General features: G+C 46.4%; 1 protein-coding gene and 1 non-coding gene across 2 annotated transcripts in view; both read left to right on the top strand.

Moving 5' to 3' along the window:
* MAST4 (microtubule associated serine/threonine kinase family member 4) overlaps positions 1-20,341 on the top strand; it is a 97,151-nt gene that overhangs the window by 38,896 nt on the left and 37,914 nt on the right. The window contains exons 9-14 of the mRNA XM_045285232.1: positions 1,743-1,810; positions 5,457-5,542; positions 13,861-14,069; positions 15,869-16,007; positions 17,835-17,967; positions 18,783-18,948. Coding sequence (XP_045141167.1) covers positions 1,743-1,810; positions 5,457-5,542; positions 13,861-14,069; positions 15,869-16,007; positions 17,835-17,967; positions 18,783-18,948 — 801 coding nt within the window. The remainder of the gene's footprint in view (positions 1-1,742; positions 1,811-5,456; positions 5,543-13,860; positions 14,070-15,868; positions 16,008-17,834; positions 17,968-18,782; positions 18,949-20,341) is intronic.
* Positions 479-613, top strand: LOC115873920. Its single transcript, XR_004048690.1, has one exon. It is a non-coding gene; the product is annotated as a small Cajal body-specific RNA 14 (non-coding RNA).

Here is a 20,341-nt window from a genome sequence, read left to right as displayed (position 1 = left end):
CTCCGCGAGATGTAGCGATGGCGTCCTCCACCCTCTTGCTGCTCATTTTTATGAACCGCCTGGGATGCTGCTCCCCTGCTCGAGAGCCCTTCCAACTGGGCACCATTCAGTCCCCGCCAAGTCCGTCAACCCCAGGTGCCAGTCCCAGTGGGTGCTGACAGCATTTGAACGACACTTTGAAAGTATAAGCTTCCTTCTGCGCTCATTGTTACGCTGGACTCGGCCCTACAAGTAAATGTGGCTTTCCAGTTATTCCACCCGCTCGAGTCTCTGGTGTTTGGCTTTATATTTTCCACATGTAATCTCTCTCTGTCCCTCAAAAAAGAAAGAAAGATGGTAGGTAAAAAACAAGAAGTACCGTACATACTCGAGTATAAGCCGACCCGAATATCATCCGAGACACTTAATTTTACCACAAAAATGGCATTTTAAAAATGTGCTGAAAAACTCGGCTTACAGTGTATAAAACTAGGCTACAGTGACTGATCCTGGTACTGATTGCCTTGTTCGTTGTACAGTGCAACCGTGGAGAGTCACACACATCGAAACATGTGGTTCCTGCCGACAGGGTCTGTATAGTGATCAGATTTTCTGTGCGATGGTTCCAGACATATAAAAACAAAATAGGCTACAAACTGGTAGCTTCTTTTTATACGTGTTCAATCTTATAAACTTAGAAAATGCAGATTATTTGACACGAGACACTGCTGCTCAGAGATAGCCAGTGTCAGAATTGTGGGCGGAAGCCTTTCACACCGCTGCGAGTAGGTTAGAACCACTAACCCTGTGGTTAGCAGCCTAATACCAAGCCCCAGTACCACGCGAGCTCTTTTTTAACTGCTCTGTATGATGTAATGAAGAGTCATATCCAATAGCCAACATGAATGAGCACTTAATTTTCACGAGGCAGCCTTTGAAGGGCTTTCATATCAGTGTCCCCATTGTACAGGTGAGGAGCCTCGGCCTCACACAGATGGAAAGGCCATCAGGACTGGCACAGGCAGAAGCCCTGCCTTCTCATCCCTGCCAACACCCACCGCTGTCGAGCGGAGTCGATTCTGCCTCATAGAGACATGAAAGGACAGGGTGGAGCTTCGCCATAGGGTCCCAGGGCTCTAAATCTTTTAGGAAGCCGGCCGCCACATTTTTCGGTAGGTTCAAACAGCTGGCATTTGGGTAGCAGTTCAACACTCACCCCACTGTTCCCCCAGGGCTTTTCTGCACCTCTAAGCCCGTCTTACTCACCGTATTACTTCCAGGCTTAACGTTTGCAAGCGCTTACTTACTTGCTAGCATAGCTGGCCACGAATGGGACAAGAGACATCCACGTCTGCAACTTGAGGATCACTCCCCCAGCATGGTCATTGTGTCCCTGGTTTCTCCCGGGCCCTGCGAAGTCGTAATCTTCTTGGTGAGCCAGGTAGAAGCCCAGCTGTTGGCCCTGCCCTTCCCAAGCCACCATAATTATGTAACCCAGTGACCCCTGTGTCCGGCTGGCTGGCCATGAGAAGTGACGCTCCAGGCGAGGGGGCGAATCAACAGTTTCAAAATTGTTATCAGCGAGTTGCTGCTTCTTAACCTTTTGGGTTTAAGGTTTTCCTGTAACATGTTGAAATATAAGACAGGTTTTGGGGGAACATTATTTTTCTTCAGTTTCAGCTTATCCTGTTCTTGCTTAATTAAAATGGTTCACCTGCTCCCCCTAAACTTTACTGTGCTTTCTGTTGTTGTTTTTAACTCAGAAATGGCGCAGTTGGGAAACTACGATAGCGGGACAGCAGAAACTCCAGAAACGGATGAGTCCTTGAGTGTGAGTACATGTGTGGTGAAGCGTGCCGCGCTCTCTTGTTCACTGGCGTACAGAGATCGGGGCGTGTGGGTGACTTGATCCCCCAAATATTTGTCGTGTCTCTACCGCATGCCAGGCCCCAGGCCTATTGGGCTTAGCGCCTCCCTCCAAAGAAAAATTAATAAAAAGAAATCACCCCCGAATGTAATGTAATAAACATGAGTAAGCTATAGGAAAGGAAGATGACTAGACACTACAAGAGCATCCCATAAAGAGGCATAAAGGGGGTTGATTTATAACTCTGGTGTGATGTAAAGTGAGTTGGTTCAGAAGCTCTGCCCATGCTGTTCCCTGGGCCTGATGCCCGGGAGCAGAAGACATGTGCAGCCAAGAACAAGGGAGACCGCAGAGGCAGACAAGAACAGTTGGACATCTAGGTCCTTTTTCCCATAAGAACATTATAAGTGGGTGCTTTCTCTCAGCATTCTCTGCTTTTGTTGTTCTGTCTCCCACAGCACTCCCTACTTTGCATCTGGGCTCTATAATGCATTGCAAGGCCCACAAAGAACTCCTAGACAATGCTCACAGGTAGAGGGCTGACTAGGGAAGGGCACAGTTTATAATTCAGATGTAGGATGCTTAGGATACAGTTGTTCCATCAAGGGAGTTTCTCAGCCTGAGCTGACCCTCAGCCTCACAGCCTGGCTTCTGCCCTGCTCAGGAAATGTTTCAAAGCTCTTTTAGCACTGCCAATAGGTGCCCCAAGGGGATGCTACTGTGCCGTAAGCCTCAGCCTGAAGGCACTTGGTCGCAGCTTCATTTTTCAGCAAACCCCACTCTCCTAATTGAGTTTCTCGATGCATACTTCAGCACTTCACTTCACTTGCCCTCTGGGCTAGGCAGTCCATTGCTGAGTCTCATACTCTTGTTCTTGATTCTGCTGCTCCTCCCCTGCCACTCCCAGTGATCTTCTGGAAGAAGGAAGCTCAGTGCACAAGGATCTCAGGGTCCACAGGCCTCGCTGTACTCCTGGATCTTACTCTTTTGCTGGTAGTGAGATCCCCACCTCCTGCTTCTGAGATGGCTGGTTTTATACTCAGCAGGATGGCAATTCCAATTAGCTCTGTTAACAAGCACTCTGAGCTGAATCATAATCTAACCATCACCTTCCTCTGACCTTCTTACCCAGGCCCACCAGGAAAGCAAAAGTTGTTTGGTGAGAGTAAGTCTTTGGGGAGAAGAGCCATATTAAATAATCCACTGGATTACGGTGTGTCTGTTTTCTTCCGGGTCTGGGGCACTGTTGAGCTTTGAGGGATGTGGATGTGTGTAAGAGAGCTGTGGGGAAATACCTGGAATCAGAGTGCCTAGCTTGGTGGCCTGGTGAAGTCAGTGAAGCGACTAGAGGGCCACAGGTGAGAGGTCCTAGTGCTAGTGCCACTCTCTTAGTTACAAATGCCAAAGAGGGACCAGAATGGAGTGGGGGTGGGGTGGTCAGGGAAGCAGGTGCTGTAAGTAGGCTCATAGCTAAGAATCCATCTCTGGAGTGGGAGCGTGTAGATATGAAACCCAATTCCACATCTTAGAAGTTGTTTCCAAAGCTGCAGTTACCTCATCTGTAAAAGAGATGTCATAAAGATTACAGAAGATTATATGAGCTCATCTACGTAAGAACATTAAAACACCACCATCCCCTAGTAAATACAACAGAGAAGGTAGACATTGCTATTTTTATCGCCATGTCCATCATTTGGATGTGCTGAGACTGAAGCTCCATTGAGACATCCAAAAAGAGCCGGCGAGCAGGCTGTTGCTTCTAACGCCTGGTACCTTCCACTTCTTGGATGAAAAGCGTTTGGCAGAGGCTGCCATCACTTAGACCTTACCTGTGGCCATGCAGGAGGTCCCTCAGGCATGGAGGCAGAGAGGGAAAGGAGCTTGGGGCAGAGCCTACGGTTCTGAGCCAGGGAAGAGCAGCCGGAGCGAAAGTCCTGGAACAAGGAAAGACGCCCAGTCTTGAGTTATGTCTTCTGAGATGGGACATTTGCAGGTGACCCAAGTCCTGGGGTCAGGCAAAAGGAGAGGAGAGAGGTGGAGCTTTGAGTTGAGGGGGTCCAAGAATCTTGCGGCCATCAGATAGATGTGTGATCGGTGTAAACACTGAACTCACGCAGGACGGTGAGAAAACACGGGCAGAGAGGAAGGTGGGAAGCCAGTGCCCGTGTCTTCCAGCAGAGTCGGAGAGGATGGCGTGTATCTCAGCATGACGAGGTTTCTTAGACGATGTGCGGATACCGTGGTGGGAACAGAGAGGCTGGGCATGTTGTCAACTCTAAGCTACACGTGGTGTAAGAGGATTCTTTCACGTGGTTTATTCTTATCCTTTGAACTGAAGTTTTAAAGTTTTAAAGTAGCCGTCTTTTTGGAAACCGACACCTTCATCAAGGGAAAACGGGTGTGGACGACGAGGCTTGCGTTCTGCACTGGGATATTGCAAGCTTAGGACCTTTTGTAAGAAAGAGCGGTGGCCCCCGGAATGACACGGCTCTACCTGTGCTGGTCAGGGACAGGAAGGGCACATGGTGGACGCCTCCCGTCCATTCTGTTTTGGCTGGAAGCGGACAGAAGATGTGGCATTTTGGATGGAACTCGGTCTTTTAAAATGTTACGAGACTGGGGTGAGGCTCACTTGAATCGTTGACCCAGGGAAGTGAACATCTGGAATTTTCAGAACGCGTGGTGGGCTTCTCTGTGAAGTAGGAGTTGGTTCACATCAATGCTTCCCAGTGTGGGTGGACAGCCTCCCTGGGGGTTACTGGAACAATCCAGGGGGTGAGGGCGCTGCCAGAGCAGATTCCCTAAACGCTGTCCTTGATTATGGGCTATATTATAAAAATTTCCCATTGCCAGAGGGGTGGGAGAATTGCTTTTCCCACCAAAAAGGGGGTGGTGGGCCAAGTACATTTGGGAAGCTCTGGTGGACGTGAAACCGAGACCGCGTTCTCGGGAGGAGGCGCTGGTCTGCATGGCTGTGGAAGATTGGCCTGGAACGCGGTCACACAGCTTCACTTGGTTCGAATACAAAACCCAAACCAAACTCACAGCCATCAAGCCGGTGCCGCCTCATAGTGACCCCCTAGGACAGAGTGAACCCGCCCTGTGGGTTTCTCCCTGGGAGTGACTGTCTCCTCGTTCTCCTGGCTGGAATACAGGAGAGTTCAAATGATGGAGTTCCATTCTTACATCTGACTGTAAGTCAGTCGCCTTTGTCTGTCAGAACGGGTAGAGAGCAGCCTGTCTAAGATCAGTAGGCCAAACGTTTGTCTTAGTATTCACTACCTTTCTGTGCTTAAAAAAGAGATCAAAGAAACACTTGTGGCCATGCAAAAATATCTTTAACATAGTAGTACAGTAATAGCATACTTCGATGCCTGCAACAAAGTAGCCCCCGTTTGTTGTGAGCCAGTGTGTGCGCCTTGACTTTGTGATGGAGCAGCCTTTTCGCGGCTTTGGTCCGTATCGACTGGTTGTTGTGCAGGAGGCTGGCCTGCAGAAGCTGGGCACTGCCCTACTCTCCTTCAACAAAGTACGGGACAGGGCTTGTCGGCCATGTCTTTAAGCTCTCTCACCCGGCACTGTCTTTTAACTTGCACATTTTGTTTCCAAGAGCTCCAACGCCTCCCTGAAACTTCGAAGGAAACCTCGGGAAAGTGATTTCGAAACGATCAAATTGATTAGCAACGGAGCCTATGGGTGAGTAATTCAAGAAAAGTTTCCCTATTGGATTTCAACCCACCTGAGTCACATCCTTTTCACATTTGGATAACGTCAGATGGATACTTTGTGTGAGCTTGGCACCTTCCGGGATGGGTGTGATGTGCGGCCCATTTGATTTCTGCTTGGATGCCCCTCAGAAAACATAGCCCCCAGGGTCCTAGAAGGGAGTAGAGGCGGAGAGAGGAAGATTTTATTAAATAAGAGAAAATAGGAAAGTAAAGAGAAAATGTATACACTCATGCTTTGTAACTCCTTCACTCTGCCCTTTTGATTTGGGGAATCCCTGACGTTTGATGGAGTCAGAGTTTTTGTTTGTTCCCATACATAGAACATATATGTATGCCAGGGCAGGGGAGTCTCCTGCATATTCCTTGTGTAGCATTCCTCCCTGAGAATCAGTCCTGTCTGTCACACATAGCCACCAAACTTGTAAGAGAGGTATTCAGGGATGAAGCTGGCTGAGATGCCTGAGTGCTCACTGCCATTTGCTGCGCGTGTTACCCCAGGGTGCTAGAAATCAAAGTCATTCGGGAGTGTCTTTCTGATGGCCTAGGGCAAATTGTGATCAGATTCTTCTGAGTTTACTAATAAATAGTTTGGACGGATAATTAATACGCAAACTACCTCCCGGTCCATTTTAGACAGCCCCAGCCTTGGAGTTTAATTAAGTATTAATCCCGAGTCCATCTGTATGTGGAGAGCAGTAAACAATCCCACAGACATTTACTGCCATTTAACACACATCTGAGCAGATGAGATAAAAGTTACTGTTCTTGGGCCACCAGGGATGTTTCCCCTGACGAATTTTTTTCCCACCTCTGATATTTTCCACACCATTAGCGTAGTGAAGAACTTAAATATTTGAGAGTCCTTTCTACGCTCCACTGGCTTGTTTTCAGCATTTGTGTTAAATGACATATTTCCTGATTGCACCTTATAAATGCTTTCTGATGCTGTATTTCCACCGCATGTTCAAACTCAAAAGTTCCTTCAAACTTTTCTACAGAGGAAAAAAATCTTTCTGGCCTGTGGTTGTTGGCGAGTTTTGTGTGTGTGATTGGTTGTTTAGTTCTTTTTCCCTTTGGGAGGCAATCTAGGGATCTCTTCTCGCTGTGGGGAACAAAACCGCACTTGGACTTCATGACTCGATGGAGTCGCGTGCTCCTAAATCTTGGGGGGTGGACAGAGGGCTTCTGGGGTAGGATGCTCTGTGAGACACCCTGTTTGTGAGACGTGGGCATCTATCTTAGCAGTGTTTGCAGTTGTAATTGGTTGAGTAAACTCATTTGTAGCGCAATTAAACAACTGTGTAGTAGATGAGGTAGATCGCACGTTGGGGAACGGTTGGGAATCTACAAGAAGTTAAACAAGCTGTGAATCCGTAAATACCCAGGAAGCAGGCCAAGGCATTAATGGACTCACAAGCTGCTGGGGCGAGCCTCCGCCATCCCGCCAAAACTTTTACCCCCTTTGCTCTTCTCAGATTTAATCGCTCATTGCATTTCCAACAGATTTCCTCTACATTTTAATTATTTTTAATTTGAAATTCAAATGGAGCTACCCCCCTTCGCATGCCCACTCGACGCTGATGGCGGGAGGATGTACCCGGACTCCACAAATGGGAGCCTCTGGGGGTGGCCAAAGCCAGACTGGTAGAGGTTTCCCTCGGCTTCGGTGTGGCAGGTACACCTCTCCCCTCAGTGACTCCGGGTGACACCATTCAGTGGTTGCTTGAAAAGCCGTAGTGCAGCCAGCGCCCCGAGTCTCGCCAGCCAGGGCTCTGTTCCCCGTGCTGAAGTGCACACCTTGGTTTTCTCAAGGCCAACTTCAGGGGCATCCGTGTCCTAAGGTCATCAGGCTCATCTGTGTCACAGCAGAGTCCCTTCCCTCTTCACCAGGCTCTGGTCCCTGACTGCTGGGGCAGCATCCCTTTATACCACGTGTAGTTTCACCTGTGTTTGGTTTTATTGGCTTACATTTCACATGTTGTACAATGTAATCATTCAGTCCTCGTAGGAAGGTTTGTGCAGTCATTGCCACAGTTTCTCAACATTTTCTTCTCATCTTCACTGGTGTTCGCTCCCTATTCCCTCCATCCCCCTCAAGCCTTGCCCCCAGGCATTGATTAATCCCATTAATTGTCTCTGTAGATCAACCTATTCTGTATCTCATATGCAGAAAGCCAAAGCACAAACAGCACGCAAGCAAACAAACAATGACTAGACAAAGGGACATCTCCATCAAAAAGAAAGCAGAAAAATATTAAAGCGGAAACAACTTTAAGAGGGAGGCCTTGTTGCTGTTAGTAGCCATGAACTCAACGCACAGCGACCTCGTGCACCGTGGAACAACACGCTAATTGGTTCTGCACATCGGTCATCCCTTGGGGAGTGAACCATTGTGGCCTGTAGAGTTGTTTGTTGGTGGTTTTTGCAAAGTAGGTGGCCAAGCCTTTCTTCCTAGTCTGGCGTAGTCTAAAGCTCGGCTGAACCCTGTTCTCCATCATAGCCACACGCAAGCCCCCACTGGCCGACAGGAGTGGCTGCACCCAGGTCTATGGGCCGGAAACCAATGGCGGTCTCACACAGAACAAATGAGAACTAGCCCTGAAGCACTATGCTCCCCTGCCTAGCCAGCGTGTGGCTCTGTAGGAAGCTAGCATGTGTTTGGTCCACACACCAGGGCACAGGGAAACCTTTGGGAGCCTGAACATGGAGGAAGTGTCTGGTTTTTCTGTTTTTCTCGCATTTCCTTCCTCCAACCGGGCGCAGTCGCGCAGTCGTACCACCTCTATGTCACTATCAGGGAGAGGTATTTGCATTGTCCTTGTCTGATTTCCTCCTTACACAGGTTCCAGCTTTATTTTACAAATAAAAAGCTCCATTGGAAACGCACAGTGTTTTCCCCTTCGTTGGCTTTTCTTTCCAACCATGATGCACATTAGTCTCGTTGACCCCTCCATGAGTCCCCACCCCACCCTCCCCCCAGGCCCTCTCACACCTGCACCCTCACTCCCACATGCAGATTGACTCCACTCAAGGGGGCTCTCAGATACGTGAGATTTTATTCGCATCAGACACTCCTGTTCCCAGTAGGCCTGACTCACTTGTCAGCGGCTGCTTCCATCTCTCTCTGCCCTCAAACCCCTTGGTCTGCTTGGTAAGAGGGAAGCTCTTGCTTCTCCACAACCCCCTCCCCCCTGCCCCATCCTCGTCCCCAGGAAAGCCAAGCCAGTGGAGGAGCACAGACCAAAACACAGCTTCTACAAGCCAGCCACCCTTGGGGACTGCGTCCGTTTTCTGGCCCATCTTGATAACGTTGAAGGGTTCTAGCTGGGCTTAGTAGTGTGAGATGTCTGTCTGTCTCTGGCTATCTGTTTGTCTGTCATTTCTCTCTCCCCCATCGCTGCTGACTTTAGATTAAGAACATCTATTAACCGAAAGGACAAATGATTGGAAGGAGACAACAGTGATTGGTAAATAAACAATTAGTAAATACAAAAAATATTTTATAGCATTAAGAAGATTTCTGGATTTTGGACTCATATGCAATCCTAGCTCCAATGTAACAATTTGTTCTTACATCATGGCCCTGCTTGATATTCGCCCTCAGGAAGGGAACATAAAAGATACACATGCATTAGCAAAATATGGCGAAGAAATGAGACGGTGTCTAGCTATCAGATAAAATAGCCTCTGGGGTCTTAAAGACTTGTCTCCAGACAAGCCGCCACTTCAGGGAGGTGTCCACTAATTCCACATGGAGGAAGCGCACCATCATCAATCACCAAAGGAGTATAAACGATCTAATCCAAAGTAAAAGGAGGGATTAATACCAGAGCCTCAATTGTGAGATTCCAGTTTGCAGATGGCTATGGATGACAGTGGGAGTTCAAGATTCATTTGTGAGAACTACGTGGGAAATAAGCCCCTGGTGATCCCATTCAGTCGTGGTGGTGGCGGCGGGTAAAAGGGAGACAATGTCAAGGAGGCCAGGAAGAAAAGGAATGTTTGGAAACTGATTGTGGTAGCAGTTGTACAATGCTGGCTTGATGTGATTGAACTATGGAATGATATATGTATTAACTCCCAATTAATAATAATTTTTTTAAAAAAGAAGACTATTCCTCAGAAAGCACAAAAATGCAAGAAGCTAAGAATGTTTAAAAAGAAAAGTTATAAAGCCAGCCGGAGCAATATGAACACATATGTCCTTGTGCAATTTGATGAGAATAACAAGGGACCACCAGGATGGATTTCAGCGGGTTCAGGTGAATTTCAAAAGGGAAGAACTGATTCATGCTTGAAGTACATCGTGACAGGAGAAAGTCACATCAGATTTTGTGAACAGAAATCTGGGACTCAAGACTGAGGCTGTGTGTCACCCAGTCCACAGTCCCAGGCAAATTCACAGTTACTCGGGGGTCAGGGGGCTTTTCTGCTTTCTTCTCTCATGAAATCCTGTACAGCTCTGTGCTTCCTGCTCCACTCCTGTCATTCTCAAACATAAAGCTGAACAGTCAGAGATGTGTGAAAAAAGGCTGTGCTTTATTGGCAATCAAAATGACAACCTTCAGATCATCTAAATGTGTGACAGTCAAAATATCCTATGTCGAAGATTCTCATTTTTCTTGGATCCACAATCAAAACTCTTGGAAGCAGCAGACAAGAAATCAAATGGCATATTGCATTGGGCCAATCTACATGCAAAAAGATCTGTTTAAAACCCGGAAGAGCAAGGATCTCACTTTGAGGAGTAAGGTGCGCCGGGCACAGACCATAGTACTTTCAGGCACCTCTTGTGCAGGCGGAAGCCGGACGAACGCGAGCAGAGAAGAATGGATGCACTTGAAGTCTGGCGCTGGTGCAGCCCGTTGAAAGTGCCCTGGACTGTCAGAAGAATGAACAGATCGGCCTCAGAGAAGTACAGCCAGCATGCTCCTTCAGGATGGTGAGATTTGGGGATGTCATCAGGCCGGCGTTGGGAAAGGATATCACGCTTTGCACAGTGCGGAGTTGGTGAAAAAGAAGAGGACCCTTAATGGGATTTTTGATACAGGGGCTACGAGAGTGGACTCCAGCACACTCTTTGTAAAGATGGTGAGGGAATAGGCAGTGTTTCACGCTGTTGTACATAGGGTGGCTGTGAGCCGGACCTGACCCAACGGCACTTGAGAAGCCTCACCAGTCAACGTCCTATGAATCGTGGCTAGGAGAGGTGGGGAGCAAGCTGCGCGGCAGTAACTTACAGTACACAGATGGTTGCATAAAAGCGTTGTTTGGTTTTTTGTTTCACATGGTAAATGCTAACTTTCAGGGGGGTGGTTTGTTGTTGTTAAATGGATCTTCTATTTCAAAAAATCCTTTTCATTGCAGTATCTGCCAGTGTTTGTCTCACGTTGAGGGCAAAGCAAGGTCTTTCCTAAGCTCCTTGGCAGCATCCATGCTTTCCAGCATCGGATTAGGAGCAGCTCGTTTTCTGTGTGTATGGAATCTCGTGTTTATCTCATCCATAATTCGAGAAAGATATATGTGTGGTGGAAGCCTTAAGTCGGATTGAGAAAGGAGGAGTCCTTTCTTGGTTAATTAGAAAGTTGGTCGAAATGAGACATCATTTTGAAAACGATACATCCTCTGAGCATTTCCATGTGACCCAAGTTTATATAAATTTACTGAACTTCTGTGCTAAGGGCAGACCTCTAGGTGGCAGCCCACAGACACCCTGTTTGTAATCCTCATTTCTCTGCTTCAGTTGGAGTGTCTTTAAAGGCGAGGCAAGAAAAGGAAGCGATCTAGAGATTGAGGCACTCTGGAATTACTCATTTTATGATTTTCCCAACTTTCCAAAATGCCCTCACCCACAATAAATCAGTAGGAATTGCATGTAATAGCGCACTTTTATCAAGGCTTTCTGAAGCATTGGGTTTAGTTTTTGTTTGTTTTGTAAAGAGTGCTTTATTTACCTTTTCACACTCATGGTTCACCAGTGTAAGTATGTCTTCAAGTTACTTCATCGCCATTTTGAGCCCTGGCAGCATAAACAGACTCCGTCATCCCTCTCTACAGCAAAGAGTTAAACTCTTGACGAAAAGGTTGGCAGTTCAAACCCACCCAAAGGCATCTCAGAAGACAGGCTTGACAGTCTGCTTTCAAGCTGTCACAGTCTTGGAAGCCCCCTGGAGCTTGCTCGATCCTGCATACCCAGGGTCACGATGAGTCCAAATCAGCCCGAAGGCCGTGAACAACAACATGAACACCCAAACCCACTGCATTTGAGTCAAGTCCAACTCATAGGGACCTCACAGGATAGAGAAGAACTGCCCCTGTGGGGTGCAGAGACTATAACTCATCGTTCTCCCGAGGAGCAGCTGGTGGTTTCAAACTGCTGACCTTGAAGTTAGCAGCCCAATGCATAACCATGATGCCACCAGGGCTCCTCTTTACTTTGTAACAAAAGAACTAAAAGCCAAAGAACTGAGAAGAGAGGGAAAGTGAGTAAAGTAAATAAGAAGTACTGTTGGGACAATGAAAAAGAAAAGCTTGTGAGTGAAGAAAAAAGATGAACGCCATCAAGACAAGAAGGTGCACTGACTTGCACAAAGAACGAGTTGTCAGCCGAACGCTTAAGGAGAAATAAGAATAGTGGTTACACTGGAATTGACGGTTTTCAAATGTCTAGACGTGAATCACTTGATAGCGATGCCACAGGAGCATTGGGGGTCCCTAGGCCTCCTATGTTCAGTGTTCAGGTCCAGTGGAAGTCAGGAAAACATGGATCAGAGAACCCTTCATGCTTATAGGAGGCAGGTGACTGCGTGGGCTTTGCCATGATTGCTGGCTTGTCGGTAAATTATGACGTCTTTGATCATTGGAGCATGGCTTGCAAGAACAGAAGCCCACACAAGACATTCTCTTAGAGTTCTCATCTTATTAGTTGCCTCTTTGTTTTCCTCCATGAAATCCTAACTCCTGGGACTCTGTTCTCTTTACCCAACCAGAACTGACCCACTACAGTGTTCATGTTGGGGCTTTAGGCAGAGTTTCAATGCAACCTGGTCATTCGGGCCATGGGTTGAAACTAGCAGCAATGTAGTTCCCCATGCAGACCCCTTACCCTCTATGTTGAGAGATGCATATCTGTTGAAGATGGCCATCATAGATGGCCAGACAGATGCCAAGGGCTGCAGTGAGGAAACAAGGTGCTTTTTGTTGCAAAACAGCCTCCTGGAACCTAGGACACAGTTCTCATTCACCTTACGGATGTTATGCATCTTATTTGCACCTCCTGGATGACCTGTGACTGTTGTTGGAGAAGATTGTTGTTGATAGCTTCCACTGACTTGGCCCCTGTCTCCTGGTGACCCAGTGTATGTCAGTCCTGCTGTGGTCCCTCGGGTTTCCATGGCTGATTTAAAGGCCCTTTAGCCCTCGGAGTGAACTGACTGGGAATTGAATTTGGTCTCCTACATCAACACAAAAACAAACCGGATGCCATAAAAGTCATTTCCAATTCTAGAGTAACCCTATTGAGTTTCAGAGGCCAAGTCAACCTTAGGGCTGAGGGTGTAAAAGAAAGCATTGAAGAACCAGAGGATGGAGTTTGGATCCCATCACAGCTGCCGGAGGGTGAAGAAGCGATTTCCAAAATGCGAAAGCGATAGAAAGGAAGCCTCAAATTCTCCCTAAAAAGAGTAGCTGGTGGTTTTGAACTCAGCAGCCCAACTTGTGAAATACTACGCCACAGTCCTTGGTGTAGAATGGCCCTGAGATGAACTAGAATTGAAAGAACCAGATGAGGACTTGAGGATTTGTTAGGAGCTGGAGCAGGGACCAGGTGTGTCTACTGAGCATGCTGAAATTCAGGGGGGGTACACCATGGTGGGCACTACACCTGGAGTGGCCCAATCTAGGCCAGAGTGTTTTTGGGACTGGACAAGCCTCATGCAGTCAGCAGCCCAGTGTGTAACCCACTACGCCACCAGGGCTCCTGGACTCCTGTATAAAATTTAAGAAAGTCACCATGAACCACTCACGTTATGGTGGCCCCCATTGAAAAAATATGCCCCCAACCCCTGAACACTTAAGGAGTGTTCTCCTGAAGTGCCCCAATTAATTCTGTCTAAAAGCCTCGTGCCTGAAATGGGATGTCTGTAGCTGCTGGCAGACCTCCTGTGAGCTGAATTCCAGCTACCAGTGACCTTGAAACCACTTTGATCACCTGGCTTTTGCTGTACGCTGGCACCATCCCCACCTCCTCTCTCCCCATGCACCCCAACCCTTGTGCTCTTTTTTCAGGGCAGTCTATTTCGTTCGGCACAAGGAGTCCCGGCAACGGTTTGCCATGAAGAAGATAAACAAACAGAACCTCATCCTCCGAAACCAGATCCAGCAGGCCTTCGTGGAACGGGACATCCTGACCTTCGCGGAAAACCCCTTCGTCGTCAGCATGTACTGCTCTTTTGAAACGCGGCGTCACTTGTGCATGGTCATGGAATATGTGGAAGGTAAACCCAACTCTTGTTTCCGGGCACTGGACACCTGTACCCAGGAGGCCCCGGCTCATTTTGTGCTGTGAGACCCATACCCACGTAGGAACTGAAGCTAGGCAATGAGATGGCTGTCATCCCAGTCATTATCTTCTGATAATTGCCTGTAAAGTGCCTACTCTATGACAGCAAAGGGGAAATTAGTGCTATTTGGGAAGAGGCTGTTTGTCTTTTTTTAATAGCTTTTAATCCTAACAACCACCTCTCAAGTTGGTCGTTAAAGTTGGAATATAGGTGATGGGATTTTCCTACTTATTTTTATCACATACCATAAAAATGTTCATTACAATTGGTTTTCTTTAAGAATGCAGCCATAAAGCTATAGCCTCTCTTGTGAGTCTATAGCCATGATCCCTGATGGCACAGTGGTTAAAACTCGCGGCTGCCAACCCAAGCAAGGGTCAGGGGTTCAAACCCAAGCAGCTGTCATGAGGGAGGGCGATGCGGCAGTCTGCTTGTGTGAAGGCTTACAGCCTTAGAAGCCCTGTGGGCAGCATTACCCTGCGTGATCGCTTTGCTGTGAGTCGGCGTTGAGTGGACAGTGGGTTGGATTGGAGGGAAAACATGGTAGCCTGGAGCAACAATGGCCTATGAGAAGGAGTTGCATGTCAGAAAATCTGGCAGCCAGAGTTTTTTTTTGTTTGTTTGAACCTTATCATGCAGGTTTTTAGTCAGCTTTTTATATGCTCTAAGTAATCTGTTGATTTTATGTTAAATTTCTGAGTGTTTATATTAACATAATCATGTTAATAACGAATGAATAGATCAGCAAAGGCTGAAAGAATTTTCGAAGTCTCTAATTTATGCTCTTTCCATTGGTCCAGGAGCCCTGATAGCAAAGCGGGTTATGTGTTGGGTTGCTCACCGTGAGGTCAGCAGTTCGAATCCACCAGTATAGAACTTAACGAAGCACTGGCCACACATTAGGCCCACTTATTCAAAGGAGTGAAATGAAGGCTAAGGGGAACCTACTGGATGCTGAGTTGTAGGTTCAGGTGGCCAGCAGTCAGAATTGACTGGATGGCAGTGAGTTTGGGTTTGGCTTTTAAGACAAAAATGTAGTTTACCTGAATTCCACCCATTGTTCTTGCCACCACACCAATGCAAAGAAGCTGCAAAAATCTGTGGAAGATTCTAGATCTATTCAATCCATTTTTCACCAAGTTTTTGAAGCTGCCTCGTACTTTCTGTTATTAGTCTGTTGTTGTAGTCATTGAAACAACAACCACAATAGTACAAGTTTTTATTATGCTTCATATCACATGCTGAATTTATGTTGGATGATGCTTTAAATTGTTTCTATAGGTTATCTCGTTTAATTCTCACATTAATCCTCAAAGGGATGACTCCATCCCATCCTGATAAAACAGGTGAAGGAACTAGGACCCAGGGAGCTATCAGATGGTTTGTTGAGACCTCTGAACCTGTAGACAGAGGATCTGAATTTGAATGAGTCCCCTGGTTTCATACTGAGAGCGCTTCCTTGTCACCATGTTCCTAAAGTGGTGGTGGGCATTCTTCAGCGGGGACTTCCATTTCAAAGCCAAACCTCCTTTTTTGGGGTACTCCTTAAGCAAACGTTTCTATTTCCTCTGTACTATGTGGAAGGTAGGAAATGATTACTTAGAGCATGTATGATGATGGCACGCTATGTCCATGGCTAGGGACGATTCTGCTTTGAAATGCTCTAGCCTAAACGGATGATCTTTAATCCTAATGGATCATGTGTTGCCCAAACCTTTTATTCTGCTTTATAGGGGGCGACTGTGCAACACTGATGAAAAACATGGGCCCTCTCCCGGTTGCGATGGCCCGGATGTACTTTGCTGAGACTGTCCTGGCCTTGGAGTACCTGCACAATTACGGGATTGTGCACAGAGACCTGAAACCCGACAAGTATGTACACAGAAGGCTTTTCCACACAGGACAAAAAGTGTTCTTATTAATATCTACAAAAAGGCTTTGTTTTAATGTTGCTTCGCTCTTTTAAACTTCTCCTATAATTGTTCCCCAATGGGTAATGTTCATGGTTTATATAGAGTGATTTTTATGTAATCCTTGAGAGCAGTGGTTCTCAACCTGTGGGTCATGACCCCTTTGGGGGTCAAATGACCCTTTCACAGGGGTCGCCTAAGGCCATCAGAAAACACATGTTTCCGATGGTCTTAGGAACCGAGACACCACTTCTCTATCCGTCTCAAGGTGAGTCTGCCCACATGGAGATATACCCCCATATGAGTACCGGGCGTGAAGACTGTTACCCATGCTACACCATGCTTCAAGACAATTTGTCATTAGAAATAAATATTTCACAATATAGAATTACATATTATTTTTGTGATGAATCGCTATGCTTTAATTATGTTCAATTTGTAATAATGAAAATACATCCTGCATATCAGATATTTACATGACGATTCATAACAGTAGCAAAATGACACTGAAGTAGCAACGAAAATAATTTTGTGTTTGGGGGGTCACCACAACATGAGGAACTGTATGAAAGGGTCACAGCATCAGGAAGGTTGAGAACCACTGCATTAGAGGTTATGATACATAAAACAGTAACAGGAGAAACGAACAAATGGTAAATATAAAGCCAGGGTTAACTTTGTAAAGTAGATTTTATTATAGAAATTTTGTATATTTCCGCCTGGAGTGCTATTAGTTTTCTTCCTAGTTTTGGTATTTGGCATCATAATCCTCCCTGTGCTGCAAGATGAAATCCTGGGTAACATTTCCCATTTTGCTTACAAACCTAATATTCTATTCATCTCTTCATCCATCAGGGTGCACTTGGGGGTCTGATAAACTATTTCCCCCAAACGACTGGACATTTCTTGTGGTACCATTCATTAAATGTTTTATGCCTTCTTCCTAATTTGAGAGGCTGCCAACCCTTTATATGTTAATATGTAAAGACTTTAAAGGTCTTGAAAATATGATGATACATTTGATTTATGGTGATTGTAGACCATGTGGAAAGTGCAGGAAATCCTAAGGAAGGGGAAATACTCAGAGCATCACCACACAAAGACAACCACCGTTGAAATGTTGGCATCCTTCCCCCACGTGGCTTCTTTCTCCTCCAGTACTCCACTCATCAAACTAAGATGCACTCTTTAAATTGGACTTTCTTTTCATTTCAGTGAATACATTCAGAAAGCCATCGGATGTCAGTTCTTTGTGTCTATAGGAAATGACTTTGTTGTTGTTGTTGCTTTTTTGTTTGGGCGTAACATGGAGAAACTGACATTTTAGCTGGCCAGGGACCTCTCTTGTTCAAGTTCTTTGTCTTACGCCTCATTTAAATCCCAGATGTTGCAGCCATCACAGTACCTGGTGTGTGACACAGGATGATAGGTGGTGTTTCATGGGTTTATTTATTTTCTTGTGAAAGTGGAAAGGGGTCAGAGTGCCGTCCTTTAATTTTTCAGAGCATCCCAGAGTATTGTAAATGAGACTGTCCTGGTTGCTGCAGTATGAAGGAGCTGGGCCCTGGGGCTGGCCCTCCCTGGTGAATTCCACTCCGCTGTTAGATGCACGTACTTGACACCGGCCTGGGCTGCCTTCTCTTTCCGCACTGGCATGTCTCACAAGGTTGATACCAGTGTATGCAATAGTCTTACCAACTCAACTAGGAGAGAGAGGGCCTGGGACCCTTCCAGGAAAGAGCCAACCCGCCACCTGCCCTTATGCCATGTTTGTCCTTCTGATGCCTAGTTTGCTGGTCACCTCCATGGGGCACATCAAGCTGACAGATTTTGGATTATCCAAGGTGGGACTAATGAGCATGACCACCAATCTGTATGAAGGCCACATTGAGAAAGATGCCCGTGAGTTCCTGGATAAGCAGGTAAGCCCCCATGCTGCTCCGCAGCGGAATGCAAAGGACAGTGATTGCCTAAACCCACTTGCCCGGGTGGACTTGGCATTAGTTCTGGTGGGGGAGATGTCTGTATAAGCCTTACCTTTAATAAAGTGCAAATTGCTCCCATTTTTCTCCCTGGCCCTCTGTGAATGGTCCACTCCTTCCCAGCCCTCCCTGGCATTATGGTCTATTAGCAAGACAAACGATCTAATTGCGCACAAGTGAGAGTGAGCAAGACAAATGGAAAGCTGTTTTTGTAAGAAATTCCGGAGTCTCGGTGGAGTACTCTGGACCTTGTGATTCAGCTACGATCCCGGGCGCTCGAGGCCCAGCCATGGCCCATTTCCCTTGAAGCATGCCTCATTACCGTGTGCCCACAATCTGTTCATTGCAAAGTTACTTAAGGTAAACCCTCTCCACTGTCAGGCGGTGATGAAACAACAGAGTGTGGATGTATTTTGGTCAGATCAAGCCTAAGAAGAGGACTGAGTGCCTTCTTGTACATTTAAGGGGTACGACTGGTTTTGATCTGCTCTCGGTGGCTAAAACCACAAAACGGTGGGTCAGAGGCCTAATTTGAGATGGAGAACGGCACCTCTTTGGGCTCTAGAGCAGACGCCGACACGTCCCTGCTTTGGCATTTAAGTATTGCCTCGCCTTTTTTTTAAGATCATGTGCCCCTGTGGGTCCATGTGGTTGAGCAGGTGCACCCCGGGCAAACTAATTGGTGTTTTGCCGCCTTGCTTATTCTAATGCATGCCTAATATTCCAATTATTCTGAGACTGCAATCCTCTTTCAGGTCTGTGGCACACCTGAATACATCGCACCAGAAGTGATTCTGAGGCAGGGCTACGGGAAGCCCGTGGACTGGTGGGCCATGGGGATTATCCTCTATGAGTTTCTGGTTGGCTGCGTGCCATTCTTTGGGGACACTCCAGAAGAGCTATTTGGCCAAGTCATCAGCGGTAAATATCATCGGGAGTTATTTTTAAGCCGCTGTTGGGGAAGCGGCTATTTACCACGAATTGGCGGTGGGCCGCCGTTTTCACTATGAAAATGTTAACCTTTATCAAGCAGTTGAGCCAGCAAATTAAAAGAACTTGGTTCCCCACAGCCCTCCACTGGCTTCCACAGCCTCCAGAGGGTCATCCGAGTTGAAAATTGATCTGCGGAAGTTTTCCTAACACAGAATTTGGAACGGGACTAACAATGCAGCCACCTTTTATAGCATGCATTTTCCGCACTAGAAATTGGTATGGGATTTACAAACGGTTCTGTAGCCTTCCAGCCTTCCTTTCCATCATAGGAAAGTTTCGCCAGGGAAGAAAAGGTTAATGTGAGCAACATTTACATAAATGGAAAAAATGGCTAACGACACACTAAAGAAATTAACACAAATGTCATAAACCCTAAAACAAATGTCTACCAAATAATAAATAATGAGAATGGGAAGGGAGCAAGTGTAACCCCCAGATTGTTAATGATTTCATTGGTGGTTGTTCCGGAGTAATGTTATTTCTGTAACAGCTGTTCATCTTTCATTTAAAATGCAATAACCTTTAGATCTTAACCTGCGTGCTGACCCCAGCTATTGTTGTGCGACTAAATGATAATTAAATAGGATCTATCGCTACCCTACCTGCTGTTATGATAGATCTCCCAGAAGCATAGATCAAAAAGGCCTCTCATCCTAAAAGTGTGGCAATTGTCACTGACTGACATCTCCCTCAACTACCTCTGGTCTAGCCGGGACTGCGCCTTCAAGACCCAGCCATGAAAACGGGAGGAAAACAGATCTATTTGGCCTGCAGGAGAGCTTGCAATCACAGCATGATTCTCTATCGCTGGTTTCACCAGCCAGGCATGTTTGTAAACTTTAACGAAGTAGATTTGTGACTCGCCTGCAGTGTGTAACCCTTGATACGATATCTGAGCTGTTTATGGATTTATAACTAGGCGGTTTTCTGCTATACCAGGGCCTGAATGGCAAAGGGAATCAACTGTTTAATTAACACAAGCAGCAAATGCTGGCTTTGTTTTTGATGCCTCACGGCTCCGATGCATATTCATGTTTTATTTTCCAAATCAGATTTAAACTGCAGCAGAGGAAGCTGGAGGCAGGCCCACTCAGAAATAACTCGGGTTTTTATTGCATTTCCGTACACACAGGCACGCACAACTATCTTCGGGCAACCCCTTTTATAATGTAGAACATAGCCTAATATTTATGACATGTGTTAAAATACCTCCATTATGATGATTACTTTGAATGCATTTCTTTCTTTTTCTTCAGTCTTGGCATTTTGACCTTTCCTTGGTCTCTGGAAATATTTGTATTTACACAATCATTCTTGCTTT

This window comes from Echinops telfairi, unplaced genomic scaffold, assembly GCF_000313985.2.
Source record: "Echinops telfairi isolate 266 unplaced genomic scaffold, ASM31398v2 ScPeMD7_7469;HRSCAF=8507_1, whole genome shotgun sequence".
NCBI lineage: Eukaryota > Metazoa > Chordata > Mammalia > Afrosoricida > Tenrecidae > Echinops > Echinops telfairi.
This window is presented reverse-complemented; position numbering and strand designations above follow the sequence as displayed.